Genomic DNA, 13,224 nt, shown 5'->3' with positions numbered 1-13,224 from the left:
CAAATATCAAACTGTTTTAATACACTATCATTGAAATATAAATTATTTTCCAATAAAATAATTCATGTCTACAAATTGATAGAACGACGTGATAAGTTCCAATCATATTATTTAAGTTGTATATGCAGTTTGCAATATTTTTGTAAATACAAAAAATTATGAAAAATATACTAAATTGTATGAACATTCATAGTATATAATTAGGATATGTACTTTTTTTGAACATTCAAAACACATTTAAAAAGTCCGATGTAAAAAAAAATGCTAATATATTTTTGTTCTAAAAAAATGAAAAGAGGAAACCATCGGATATGATTTTTATATTCAAATATATATTTACATTAAAATTTTCAAAAAAACATAAAAGTAAATTATATACACTTGATTTAAAATTTTTGTTTCATATGCCTTAACTATGTCAACATTTTTTTTTTGTTTTTAATTTGAAACTTTTCAAATTATGATGATATATTTTGTGACATAATAAAACACATATATCGTTTTAAATACAAATTTATTTTAAATAAATATAGATTAAATAAGTGTATTATTTTATAAAAATTTTTAATTTATTTATTCATTCTCATATGTTAATATTCATACATTTAATACATTATTTTTTATATGATTAGTATATGTATTACAAACTGATCTTCTAACTTTGTTATATTCATTTTATAAGCCCACGATTATTCGTTATATTTATTTACATTAGTTGATATAATAATATTATGTTGAGTTTGTTTATTTTTCTGTCGTTTTTGTTGGGCATGTTCTTATAATGTTTATCTATTCAGAATCTAGATTCAAAATTTCTATAAAAAAAAAAAAAAAAAAAAAAAATTGATTATATTAATATGTTGCTTTGAAGATGTTCAAAAAAAAATAACAAAAAAGATATGGAAAGTGTTGTTTATATTGGCATACCTTCAATATTGTAAGATTTATCATTTTTGTTTGTCTCATTCATCATATTGTCAAAAACAAAGTCAGCCATTGAAACGTAATTCTTATCACTGCAAATAGAAAAATAAAATAGTAAAAATTATAAATCAAGAAAATAAAAAGATGAGGATAAGTATATATAAAGGAATTTAATTTTTTTTTATCAATCTTGTTCTATTTTCATCATATTTCTGACATACCTTACAATACTGTTTATATCTGAAAAAAAAGATAATGTTCCTTTTGCCAAATATAAAACATGAGTAGACCATTTATCCATACAATCAAATATGTGAGTTGAATAAATTATAATACACTTGTATTTAATAGATTCATTTTTCAAAAAACTGAAAAAAAAAAAAAAAAAATTGTATAAATATTGAATCAGATACATGTATATAAGTATACGAATTGTATCACACTTTAGAAATAATTTCTTACTCAAGTAAAACTTTTCTAGATATTAAATCTAAGGATTCTGCTGCTTCATCAAAAATATAAATATCTTTTCTTTTAATTATAGTAGATACAATTTGAACTTTTTTTTTCTGTCCCTTAGAAATTCCAGATATAACTTTACTATCATCTATGTCAAACAATTTCATTAATTTTTTATATCTTTTTGAATCAGCATATTGAGCAAACATGCTTTTAATTGTGATATTCATGGCATATTCTATAAAAAGTTTATACATGGATTAAGATATTATGAATATATTATTACATAAATTGTATATGTAGATATATTATATAAACATAATAAATATAATTTATGAAAAAGAGTGAATTTTGAGAGTTGTAAAATAATATATTTATTCATCATTTTTGTGTTCTATATTTTAAACAAATTAAATACATTATTAATTTTTATTATATACCATCATTCCACCATTCTCCAACATATCCTATTCTATCGTTTAATGAAAGATCATGGAAAACGGGTTTATTAAAAACTGAAACAGATTCCTCTTTTACAAGCTAAAAAAAACACATTTTCATATTTTGTTAAAATAAAAATAATATTATGAATATAAAAAATATATATTTTCTAAATGCATACATCATAAATTATTATTTTGTCGTTACAATATCAAACAATGTATTATTTTTATTATCATTGTTTCTTTACACATCTATATATTTATTTTTTATAACTTTTCTAGAATAATATATACCTTTTTTCCAGCTAAAATGCTTAATAATGTACTTTTTCCAGCTCCATTTTTTCCACAAACAAGAATTCGCATACCCTTTTCAAATACAAGGTTTAAATCGGTTAGGGCCTGAATTCGTGTTTTTCGTAGTGGGTGATAATAATTATAAGTTAAGTTGTTAATTATGATGTTATCCATTTTTTATAAATATGTTATACAAAATTTGTAAAAATTGCAATCTTAATATGTATATAATATATAGATGGCATGTATTTCCTGATATATGGTTTTTAAAATACCCTTAGAGTTATTAAATTAAATAAAAAAAAATTTTGCTTGTTTGTTTTAAATTTATTTTGAGTGATATATTTGGAAAAGTAATAAAAAGAAGCGCATACAAATTATGTAATAAATAAAAAAAAACACATGTATATTATAACAGGGGAAAAATATATATATAAAATAATTTTATAGCCAAATTTAAAAGATGAATATATTTTTTGAGGTTATTGAAATTTTTGTATGAATAAAGTTCTACAAGGTGCCGTTTTTTTTTTTTTTTTTTTTTTATTTTTTTTATGTCTATGTATTATATACTTTTAAATATTTGATCCTTAAAATAATTGATTTATTTAATTAAAAAAATTGACATATTTAAACAAAAAAATTGATATTTTAATTCGATAAGTGGAAATAGCAAATTTTCCATTTCTTTCCATTTTATATAGATTGTTTTAAGAATAAATGGATTAACTATTTTTATTAACCAGCGAGTTTATTTAAAATTGTTCTCATTTTAATTATTAATTGTGTATTGTTTATAATTTTATTATTTTTTTTTGGCAAAAATTTCATAAATTATTTATTATATTTATTTTTAAGGCTCAAAATTCGTGAATTATGTAATAAGAAATTGTAGGCATATTCTCATGAATATATATTGCTATTATAAATAGTAGTTACAAAACTAATACTATTGAATATACGGAAATTATAAAGCCCTACGATATATATATATATATATACCAACTAAAGGAAATATATAAAAAAAGAGATGGATGAAAATAATAAATATCGAGTAAATAAAATATTCGATTTGGAAACCCCAACCACTACTATATTAACAAATGATTTGCTACCAGAATTCATAAATCTAGAATTGCTGAGGAAAATAGAGAAAAATTTTATTTTAAATTGTCCACTATCGGAAGTATATAATAATTTAGATGTTTATGAAAAAGCCAAAGAACATTATTTAAAAAATAATATAAAAGGAGAAAATAGTTACTTACATAGCTTTTGCGATTTTAAGAATAGTTATAGATATATGAATATACGAAATGTTTTAGCAAATAATTTTAATTTAAATATTAACAAATTTATAACATTAAAAGATAGTAATAGTAATGCAACTTTTTCAATTGATGATTTTATAAAATGTGTTGAAATTTTTGAACCAAATATTTTATGTATTCCAACTGAAGAAATAAAAATAAATGAACAAGTAGGGAAAAAAAAAAAAATCAGAATTATAACTCTAATGAATGAATTTTTAGAAAAAATAAAAATAATAAAGGAAAAAGATAATGGTAATAATGGGCCTTTATGTATTTTATCAGTTCCATCTACTATTAATATAAATAATGTAATAAAAGAAACGTTAGATAAATATGATTCGATTATTAATGGTTATTTATTGAGTGGTATAGGTTATGATGAATCAAATCAAGTGAGAACTAGCTATATTAAAGATATATTAGAAATAATTCCAAAAAATAAATTAAAATTTATACAATTATCAAATGGAAACCCAATTGAAATTTTACACAGTATATATTATGGAATAGATATTATCGAATCAAATTTCCCTTATTACTTAGCAAAAAGTGGAAAAGCTATAACTATGGATATAAATTTGGAAGATATAAATTTGGAAGAATCGAAGTCGGTTGATATTAATCTTATTAATTTTGAAGACAAAAAAATAAATGATACTTTTATTATAGATTTAAAAGATTCAAAATATGCATTAGATCATTCTATTATATCAAATAATTCACCAAGAAAAGAAACTAGATCATATATACATCACTTATTAAAATGCAAAGAATTAACAGCTAATGTAATTATATCATATCATAATCTTTATATATATAAATTATTTTTTCAAGAAATTAAATCACAAATAAAAAATAATACATTTTTGTCTTACATGAACAAATTCATACAACACCATAAGCTGTATATGTAAAAGAGAGAGAAGAATTTATTTGTGGTCACATTTGCTTGAAAATTCAAAGCTATAATAATATACAAAGCTGATATTTTCTTTAGTGTTTCAGTATGTAATTTGTCAATATTCCCTTTAAAATATATTTTTTTAATTATTCATTATTATTTTCTTTCACATTTTCACATATTATATCACTATTTTTAATATGGTAATATTATTTTATACCCTTAAAAATGGATAACTCTGCTTAGATTATTTCATTTGTTTTTTTAAATGGCCATATAAGAAAAATTCACCCTTTATTTTTTTCGTATTTTTCATTAACTCTCATTTGTTAATTTTTTAAAATAAATTTTTATTCTCAATAAAAAATTATATTAATTTAATGTAAGCAAAAAATTAAAGGAATAAAATAAAATTATAAGCAAAAAAATAAAAGAATAAAACTGAAAGAATAAAGCTGAAAGAATAAAGCTGAAAGAATAAAACTGAAAGAATAAAGCTGAAAGAATAAAGCTGAAAGAATAAAACTGAAAGAATAAAGCTGAAAGAATAAAGCTGAAAGAATAAAACTGAAAGAATAAAACTGAAAGAATAAAACTGAAAGAATAAAATTAAATGCACACAATGCGTGCCCCTTTAAAACAGACAAATATTCGCCATTTAATTCGTACTTTATGCTAATTTTTTATTATTCAGATATTTTATATTAGAGTTATAAAAATTTAGAATTTTTTCAAGTAAAACATTGGTTAGTTAATGGTATTAAAATGTATAAGGGAAAGTTAATATAAAAATTAAAAAAACAGTTACACGTATATTACGCATACAGCGATGTATATATATTCATATATATTAATAACTTATTTAGCTATCATCATTTTAACAAACTCCTCATAATTAATTTGTCCATCTCCATCTATATCAGCTTCTCTTATCATTTCATCAACTTCTTCATTTGTAAGTTTTTCCCCTAAGTTTGTCATAACGTGTCTTAATTCATCAGCACTGATATATCCATCACCATCTCTATCAAACACTCTAAATGCTTCAATTAATTCTTCTTCTGTATCTGTATCTTTCATTTTTCTTGCCATTAAAGTTAAAAATTCTGGAAAATCAATTGATCCATTTCCATCTGTGTCAATTTCATTTATCATATCTTGTAGTTCTGCTTCGGTTGGGTTTTGTCCCAACGATCGCATGACAGTGCCTAGTTCCTTTGTTGTTATGGCTGCAAAGCAAATAAATAAATGAATGAATAATAGATCAATGCATGTGTGTATTCATGCACAGGCATATACATATACATGCATGCATACATATACATACATATATGTAATGTAATCCGCATTTTTATTATAAATGCGGGGGTAGATGCTATGAAAGTGGCAATATATGACAACAAGACTTAATATGAAGTACTTAGAGTACACATAATCATGCAATTTTTTTTAATAATGATTTTTTAATTCTATTAATTTTTATATGCATTATTTTTATATGTATTTTATTTTATTAATAATATATATATATATTTTTTTTTCACATTCTCTCTCTCTACTCTCTTTTATTGTTTACTTCCATCTCCATCTTTATCAAATAAACTGAATGCTTCTTTGAATTCAGAAATTTGTTCTTCTGTTAACTTGTCTGCCATTATATTGTTTAATTACAAGATCGTGAGCTTTATAAATTTCGTTTTTTTAGTTCTTTTATTTCAAATTAAATAAATTTATAGCTATAAAATAATTTTTTATTTTCATAAAAGTGTATGCATTTTCATAAATATATGAATATTTTTTATTTAAAATGCATTACTTTATATTTATTTTTAACAAAAAAAAAAAAATGGAAAAATACCAAAATCTAAAAAAGGAAATAAAAGGTTATACGCTTTAAACATTTGCTTATGTGTGCATTATATATATATATATATATATATATATATATATATGCATATGTATATATATGTATATATATGTAATATATATAATTATAATAAGCAATAAATTACAATATTATTTTAATTATATAAATAATATACCATTTGAATTCTTATATTTTCATTTCGTGCACAAAAAAACATATTATGTAATGCAAGCGTTTTGCCAACTATCTATGGATAATGAAATATTGACATGCTATTTCCTATAAGGAATTCCTTTTTATAATTTAAAACTATGAAAACGATTTTTCAAGTTATTTCATAATTATTTAAAAAAATATATTTTGTGCTCATATAATATTTACACAATATATGCGGAATATTTCAAATACAGTACGCATAAGTACTTTAGCATATATATTTTTATTAATTTAAAAAAAATATTGTTATTACTTATTTCTAATATTGCTATTAACAATACTTAGCAATTTTCGCTAATTTTACTTAATTTTTTTTGAATTATATTTGATGTTCTTTCCCCTCTCCCATGTTGACATTTGTAAATAAATTATTATTAGCTTTATTCTCATTTCTCTTAATCTTTATACTATTTTTATTCGTTTTTATATCCCATAATATTTGTGGCACTTAAATAATAATATGTTAAGAAAAATGTGTTATTCTCAAAACCCTTTCATTTAATTTTATATAATACGTTTTTAATGCCCATACCCCTAACCTTTTGAACAATCAAATAAAAGTTCTCATAAAAAAAATGAAGTAAAATTAATAGCCTATTTCATTTTTTTAAACATTATTAATTTTTTTTTTTTATATTTATTCAACATTTAAATGGAAAAGGGAAAATAACGAATTTTCAATTTTCACAGTTATACACTATATTATTTTGAACGTTTTATATATGAAAAGTAATTTATTTATTAGTTTAATTGTGTAAATTAACATTTTTAATAATTTGGGTAAAATGTATGTACATATTTGGTGACATTATTCAATTTGCACATGATAATAATAATGATAGGGAAAATGTTTACATTATATAATATATAAATCTTTATATATAGAGATTGCATATTAAATAAAAGCTAGCTTCTTTTTTTATATTTTTCTATAAAACATATATGTAAAAATTTCTCAATTTTATGCGTTAAAATAATTATCATATTACCTTTTGTAGACTAATTTAATAATATATGAAACATAGCAACAAAAAATTGTCTTAAAAGTGTATTTATATTTTATTTAAAAATAAAATAATAAGCATATTGTATGATATATGCGAAACTTTTTTTAATAAAATATTTTATACAAATTGCATCATTCCCAAAATGTGTATATAAATATTTTTATCAAGAATTGTTAATTTTTTACTACTATAATATGCATATGTTACTCTAAATATTATTGTAAAAAAAACAACACTTAACTATTTTAACCGTCTAAACCTGTTTTTAACGTTCCAATAAGAATTATAATATATATTTTTTCTTTCCAAACAAAAATTAAAAGAATAAATTATAAGTCTTGACACTTTTAAGTTCACTATATGTATCAAAGAGGTTTTGCCCCCCTATATTCTTTGGTAATGTACATAATTATTGTGCATATTTATATATTAAAATATTGTTTAATCGCTTCTTTATATTATTAAAAATTGAAGAGAATATATATATATGGAGTAGTAAATCTCTAAAAAATAATAAGTCCATAAAAATGTAAAAGCATGTTCAGAGAAAAGTACATAGTGGTGGAAATATATTGCAATACTATATAGTGCCAAAACATATTTAACACGAAAAAAATAATTTGTTTTGGTAAATAAGCTATTTATATACCTACATTTTTGTGGAATATGTAAGTTGTGAGAAGGGGAAAAATATAATATTAGTGTAGTAAATAGAGGGTGAAACAATTGAAAAAAACAATAACAATCCTATATGATAAAAAATATATATTTTTAAAAATTTCAGTTAATTTTTTATTAATTAAAATGTGGAATATACCATTGGAATGATATACAAAATGAATTTATAACTTAACATAAATAATAAAGTACGATGTGTTTATATAAATGTAAACATTTTTTATGTTTAAATTTGTTCTTATTACTGATAAATAAATGCAACATTACAATTATCTTGAAAAAAATATATAACCCATACATATTATGTTAAATAAGGAAAAAAATAATAAAAATATTTAAAAGAACACGAAATGATGAAAAACCTTTATTTTATCGTTATAAATGTAATCTCTAAAATTCCATTTTTATATGCAAGTTGAATACACAAATACATCAATGCACAGTCCTCATGTAATTATATATACGTATTATATATAAAATCGAAAAGGTAAAAAAAATATAACTGAATTTGATACTTGGTTAGCTAAACGAGAAATTAAAAAAATATACACGGTATTTTCAAAATATAAAAATTGCATTACGTTTCTCTTTGGAACTACAATAAAAAAAGAACATGAAAAATAAAAGAAAAATATTTTGTAGAATTCAACAAAAGGTTTATTATTTTTTATATAATATTATATTAATTAAAAAACAAAAAAATTATAATACATTCACCTGATTAAAATTATATATAAAAATATTTAATTTAAAAAAAAAAAAAAAAAGAGAAATAATAAAAAGGAAAAATATCCAACATCAAATTAAAAGCAGGATTTAAACAAATAATTCTGTACTTTGAGAAGTAAAAATAAATTATATATATATATATATGTTTGGAATAAATAAAATTGGCTATATATAATTTCTTGTCATAGGAATACACAAATAATATAGTGAAAACCAATATAAGTTGACAAAACGTGTACATTTTTATATAGTCATTAATTTAATAAAAAAAAAAAATAAATATATAACCTTCTAAGTATGATAAACAAAGAAGAAGCTCAAAGACTTAAGGAATTAGGAAACAAATGTTTCCAAGAAGGAAAATTTGAAGATTCAGTCAAATATTTTTCTGATGCTATTAAAAATGATCCTTCTGATCATGTCCTTTATTCAAATTTATCAGGTGCCTATTCAAGTTTAGGAAGATTTTACGAAGCTTTAGAAAGTGCTAATAAATGTATTAATATAAAAAATGATTGGCCTAAAGGATATATTAGAAAAGCATGTGCTGAACATGGTTTAAGACAATTGGATAATTCTGAAAAAACTTATTTAGAAGGATTGAAATTAGATCCAAATAATAAATCATTAAAAGATGGATTAGAAAAAGTCAGAAAAGATAAGGAAATGGAAAATATGGAATATATTAATCATATAAATAATATTATAAATAATGATGCTAAACTAAAATCATATAAAGAAGAAAATTCAAATTACCCTATTGAATTATTAAATACAATTAAAGCTATAAATGCAAATCCAATGAATATTCGTTTTATTCTTTCTTCTTGCAATCCTAAAATAAGTGAAGGTGTTGAAAAATTTTTTGGAATAAAATTTAATGATGAAGCATCTTATGAAGCAGAAAGAGAAAGACAAAGGAAAAAAGAAGAAGAAGAAAAAAAAGAAAAAGAAAGAAAAATGAAAGAAGAAGAAAAAAAAAAAAATAGAACACCTGAAGAAATACTTGGTGAAGAACATAAATTAAAAGGTAATGATTTTTATAAACAAAAAAAATTTGAGGAAGCATTAAAAGAATATGATGAAGCTATAAAAGTTAATCCAAATGATATTATGTATTATTATAATAAAGCCGCTGTTTATTTAGAAATGAAATCCTATGAAAAATGTATCGAAACTTGTATTTATGCTATCGAAAATAGATATAATTTTAAAGCAGAATTTTCTCAAGTAGCTAAAGTGTATAATAGATTAGCTATTGGTTATATTAATATAAAAAATTATGACAAAGCAATAGAAGCTTATCGTAAATCATTAGTAGAAGACAATAATAGAGCAACTAGAAATGCTTTAAAAGAATTAGAAAGAAAAAAAGAAAAAGAAGAAAGAGAAGCATATATAGATCCAGTTAAAGCAGAAGAACATAAAAATAAAGGAAATGAATTCTTTAAAAACAATGATTTTCCAAATGCAAAAAAAGAATATGATGAAGCTATTCGAAGAAATCCAAATGACGCAAAATTATATTCAAATAGAGCTGCAGCTTTAACCAAATTAATTGAATATCCATCAGCTTTAGAAGATGTTATGAAGGCAATCGAATTGGATCCCAAATTTGTCAAAGCATATAGTAGAAAAGGAAATTTACATTTTTTTATGAAAGATTATTATAAAGCAATACAAGCATATAATAAAGGTTTAGAATTAGATCCAAATAATAAAGAATGTATAGAAGGATATCAAAGATGTGTATACAAAATCGATGAAATGTCAAAATCAGAAAAAGTCGATGAAGAGCAAATTAAAAAATCAATGGCAGATCCAGAAATCCAACAAATTATCTCAGACCCACAATTCCAAATAATTTTACAAAAAATAAATGAAAATCCTAATTCTATTTCAGAATATATTAAAGATCCCAAAATTTTTAACGGATTGCAAAAATTGATAGCTGCAGGTATTTTAACAGTACGATAAAGTTAGATAAAGCATATCTCACATTTCCTTTTTCCTCATGAATTAAAATTGTATTTGCACCTACCATATATGCATATATGGATATATTTGCACATATTTGTGCTATATATCAATTCATGCTTATTTCAGTACCTTTCTTCATCTTTTAATTATTTGAATAGCTAGTTTTTCCCAATTTCATTCGATGGGTATGTGTGCATATATTTTATTTATATTCTACAATTTATCTCGCTTAATATGCCTTTATAACAACCCTTTTTAATGCAATGTCTTCATTACAATAATTAATTTTTTAATTGTAGCAAAAAAACCCAAAAAAATAAAAATTTTAAACAATAATTTTTTTTTTCAATAAAATAGTAAACTTCGCTGTTTATATAGAGAAGGCTATATCACAAATAGCGAAAATTATATAAACATATTTTAAAGTTATCATATATTATTTGTTTTACAAAATTATAAAATAAAACTGGACAATGCATTCTTCATTTTATACATTTTTAATGGTATATAATTGTTAAAAACTTCATTACACATTTATATTTTTTTTGAAAAATAATATATCCAAATTTTGGCTTAAATTATATTGAATATTTATCAAAAAAATATATTAGTTATTTATAATTTGAGTTTTATGTATACATAAAAAATAAAGGAGTAACAAAAAAAAACATGAAAATAAGATTACACAAATATTATAATTATTTTATTTATTGGTTACAAAATTATTATATTCTATACTATACAAATTTAAAATTTATGAAGAAATAATTATAATTATAAGAATTAAAATATAAGATAAATAAAAATAATGAGAAGAATTCTTGGGATTGCAATATAAGTCACTGTTTTGTATGGACATATCAACTTGATTACTACATAAAACATAACTCCTTTTTTTTTCTTTATATTCTATTAATTGAAGGGGATCACATGTACAAGCCCATGGATAATCTATATTACTAGCCCCAAAAATCATATAAAACGAGCCTAAGTTTCCTACTTTATAATTTTCATTAGCTCTTTCTTTATCTGAAGAAAATAACCCCTTGGATGAAGATCCCCCTGTAGACAATTCCATATATGAGTTGGGTTTTTCATTTTTAGTTATTTCATGATTTTCAATGAATTCAGTTTTATCACTTGTATGTTCATTAGGTACATTATTCTCTTCCTGTATGTTATTATGCATTCGATGAATTTTCTCAGAATATATATTATTGATTTTATTATAGTTAAATATTCCTATAAATGATGTTATTTTATCGATAAAGCTACTTCCCTTTGTCTCTTGTTCACTTTTATTTCCGGATTTTCCCTCATTAGTTTGACCATCTGAATGAAGATTTGATAAAATAAAACAAAATAATAAAATTATAAAATATAAATTCTACGAACGGTGTATTAACATTTATAAATTTTAGTACCTTTCCCTTCCTTTTTATCAAATGAAATATAATCACTTGATATGCAATGGAATTTTTTATATATATCTGAATGTTCAGTATCCTTTTTTACGAAATCTTTTAAAATATCCAATTCTAGTTTTTTCATTTCCATTAGTTTTGATAATGCTTCTTCAGAAACACCAATATTATCTGAAAAAATATAAAAAGGTTACGAGGGGTGAGTTATATTTGTAAGGAATAAAATGGGAATATATTGCGCCTATTCAAAAGCTAAATAAATATATATTACTTTTATTATTTGAATCATTTGTGCTTTGAACATTTTTTAAATTGCCTGTTGTAAAAATAAAAAATACCATGTAGATATATATGATGAAATGTAGACATATATTTTTCAAATATGTAAATTTTAAAACTGTACTATAATTGAGAGAAATCTGAAATATTTTTTGTGTAATATAATACATGCTTTATTTTTTTTACCTAAAATTAAGCAATTGATAATAAAAATAAATGCTCTCATTTTGGAAAACCTTTAACGAAACATCTCATTGGTCAATTTTTACTATAGCTATATATTTATATATATTTATTTTTTGCTCTTTCATATTTAAGAATGTTTCAACAAATTAAATTTTTGTAGACAAATTATTCTCAACGATTTTCTTCGCGGTTATTTCCCATTTATTTTTGAGTCATTTCTGTTTGCATACATATTATATATATTATGCGTATACAAACAAAAAAAAATATATATTTGTAAATATGCACTATAATTGTATGTTATTTTATTTTAATAAATGAGAGGAGTAATATTTAAAAAATTATAAAAGAAAATATGTTTCTCGAATTATTATTTTGAGCTATAATTTACAAAATATTTCAAACACACACTTATTTGCATGTTATATAATTCATCAATAGTTATTTTTCGTATATTATTATTGTCTATGCTATAAAAAATTAGTCTTTTCACTATATATTAAAAAGTAAAAGACAAATTT

The 13,224-nt window shown here is 21.5% G+C and overlaps 5 protein-coding genes across 5 annotated transcripts; 2 read left to right on the top strand and 3 right to left on the bottom strand.

Annotated features, from left to right (window-relative positions):
* Positions 1 to 789: 789 nt before the first annotated feature.
* On the bottom strand, positions 790 to 2,297 carry PY17X_1012400 (CCR4-associated factor 16, putative; the record flags this gene model as incomplete). Its single annotated transcript, XM_022956203.1, has 6 exons — positions 790 to 815; positions 928 to 1,016; positions 1,146 to 1,292; positions 1,387 to 1,621; positions 1,824 to 1,923; positions 2,121 to 2,297. 6 exons carry the CDS (start codon positions 2,295 to 2,297, stop codon positions 790 to 792), a joined length of 774 nt encoding a protein of 257 aa, XP_022813278.1.
* Positions 2,298 to 3,153: 856 nt separating this feature from the next.
* PY17X_1012300 (queuine tRNA-ribosyltransferase) lies at positions 3,154 to 4,350 on the top strand (the record flags this gene model as incomplete). Its single annotated transcript, XM_722575.2, has 1 exon — positions 3,154 to 4,350. The coding sequence occupies one exon, from the start codon at positions 3,154 to 3,156 to the stop codon at positions 4,348 to 4,350; it is 1,197 nt and encodes a 398-aa protein (XP_727668.2).
* Positions 4,351 to 5,195: 845 nt separating this feature from the next.
* PY17X_1012200 (calmodulin, putative) lies at positions 5,196 to 5,992 on the bottom strand (the record flags this gene model as incomplete). The annotated part of the gene is made up of 2 exons (XM_722574.1): positions 5,196 to 5,566; positions 5,914 to 5,992. The coding sequence occupies 2 exons, from the start codon at positions 5,990 to 5,992 to the stop codon at positions 5,196 to 5,198; spliced, it is 450 nt and encodes a 149-aa protein (XP_727667.1).
* A 3,139-nt stretch (positions 5,993 to 9,131) lies between these two features.
* On the top strand, positions 9,132 to 10,811 carry PY17X_1012100 (stress-induced protein Sti1; the record flags this gene model as incomplete). The annotated part of the gene is made up of 1 exon (XM_726012.1): positions 9,132 to 10,811. One exon carries the CDS (start codon positions 9,132 to 9,134, stop codon positions 10,809 to 10,811), a length of 1,680 nt encoding a protein of 559 aa, XP_731105.1.
* A 757-nt stretch (positions 10,812 to 11,568) lies between these two features.
* On the bottom strand, positions 11,569 to 12,743 carry PY17X_1012000 (conserved protein, unknown function; the record flags this gene model as incomplete). The annotated part of the gene is made up of 4 exons (XM_022956201.1): positions 11,569 to 12,146; positions 12,239 to 12,409; positions 12,510 to 12,554; positions 12,704 to 12,743. The coding sequence occupies 4 exons, from the start codon at positions 12,741 to 12,743 to the stop codon at positions 11,569 to 11,571; spliced, it is 834 nt and encodes a 277-aa protein (XP_022813277.1).
* Between the last annotated feature and the right edge of the window lie 481 nt (positions 12,744 to 13,224).

The sequence above is a fragment of the Plasmodium yoelii genome (assembly GCF_900002385.2).
Source record: "Plasmodium yoelii strain 17X genome assembly, chromosome: 10".
Lineage (NCBI taxonomy): Eukaryota > Apicomplexa > Aconoidasida > Haemosporida > Plasmodiidae > Plasmodium > Plasmodium yoelii.
Note: the sequence above shows the minus strand (reverse complement) of the source record. Positions and strands in the feature narration are given on the sequence as shown.